We start from the raw sequence: 1,081 nt of genomic DNA, 5'->3' as shown, positions 1-1,081 counted from the left end.
CAATCTTTTGCTATGCATCGCTTCAGCTCAGAATGGAACTTTATCTTCACTTGATCTCACCACTGATAACTCTGTTGTTCATTATCCTGTCATTCCCATCCGTTTTCAACCGTTTACTGTTCCCTCTGATGGATTTTCCGGCCTGAGAGGAACAGTTAAAGTAGTCCAACCAAGTCAGCAGAACAATGAGGACGTCATAGAAGACGATGATATTCCAGATGACTTTCACTGGGTACTATTTGGCAATGAAAATAAGAAATCAAAAATTCAACCGAGTCAGTCGAGCAATGTGAACGTCATAGAATACAATGATATTCCAGGTAACTTCCATTGGGTACTATTTGGCAGTAAAAATAAAAAATTGAAAACCGGAACTGATTTTGTCTTAATGTAATCAGATATTCTGTGATTATAGGTGACATTAATAGGTAATATTAATACTAATACTTTTGTTTGAAATACGAAAAAAAACGAATGAACAGAGTCTCGTGATCTGAGTTAATCAAGATACGATATCATAAGTTTGTTTCATGGTACAGATATTTTCATGATCAGTTTTCAAATTGAGTCAATTAATTGCCAAATGAAGTAACAGAAAAACTAATTGCAAACACAAATATCACAACAAATGTCTTTCAGATGTGGAAAAGTATAAGTGTTCACATGTCAACTGTAATGAGACTACACGGAGCAAAACCAAATGTTTAGAACACATTCGAAAACACCATGAACGATTTCCTTATCAATGTAAGCAGCCCAGTAGTGGGGAAGAATTCCGCAATCATTCGTCATCATTTTTTCCCAAAAGGAAGTAGATCAACATAAATTTACATGCGAAAAGTGTGGTTTTTCCTCCAACCATATGAGTTCACTATCCAGGCACAAGAAACAATTCTGCAATGCTTCTCGTGAGTTTCGCAAATTCAGCAAAAATTTTTTAGCATTTTTATCTAACTAAGTGCTCACCGATTTTCTTCAACCGTAACAAAGAATGAAGTAAAAAACAAATAGAAAAAAAAAGAAGACCAAGACGACCCGACTATCGTATAATTTAATACGACCTCGACGAAATACATTTTCC

At 35.1% G+C, this 1,081-nt stretch overlaps 1 protein-coding gene across 1 annotated transcript; it reads left to right on the top strand.

The window, feature by feature from the left end:
* Positions 1-31: 31 nt before the first annotated feature.
* LOAG_15928 (hypothetical protein) lies at positions 32-815 on the top strand (the record flags this gene model as incomplete). The annotated part of the gene is made up of 2 exons (XM_003151415.1): positions 32-320; positions 640-815. Coding segments are annotated over 2 exons (465 nt in total), but the record flags the coding sequence as incomplete, so codon positions are not given.
* Positions 816-1,081: the final 266 nt, after the last annotated feature.

This window comes from Loa loa (genome assembly GCF_000183805.2).
Source record: "Loa loa unplaced genomic scaffold supercont3.3208, whole genome shotgun sequence".
Taxonomy (NCBI): Eukaryota; Metazoa; Nematoda; class Chromadorea; order Rhabditida; family Onchocercidae; genus Loa; species Loa loa.
The sequence above is the reverse complement of the archived record's forward strand: the minus strand, read 5'-3'. Positions and strand labels throughout refer to the sequence as shown.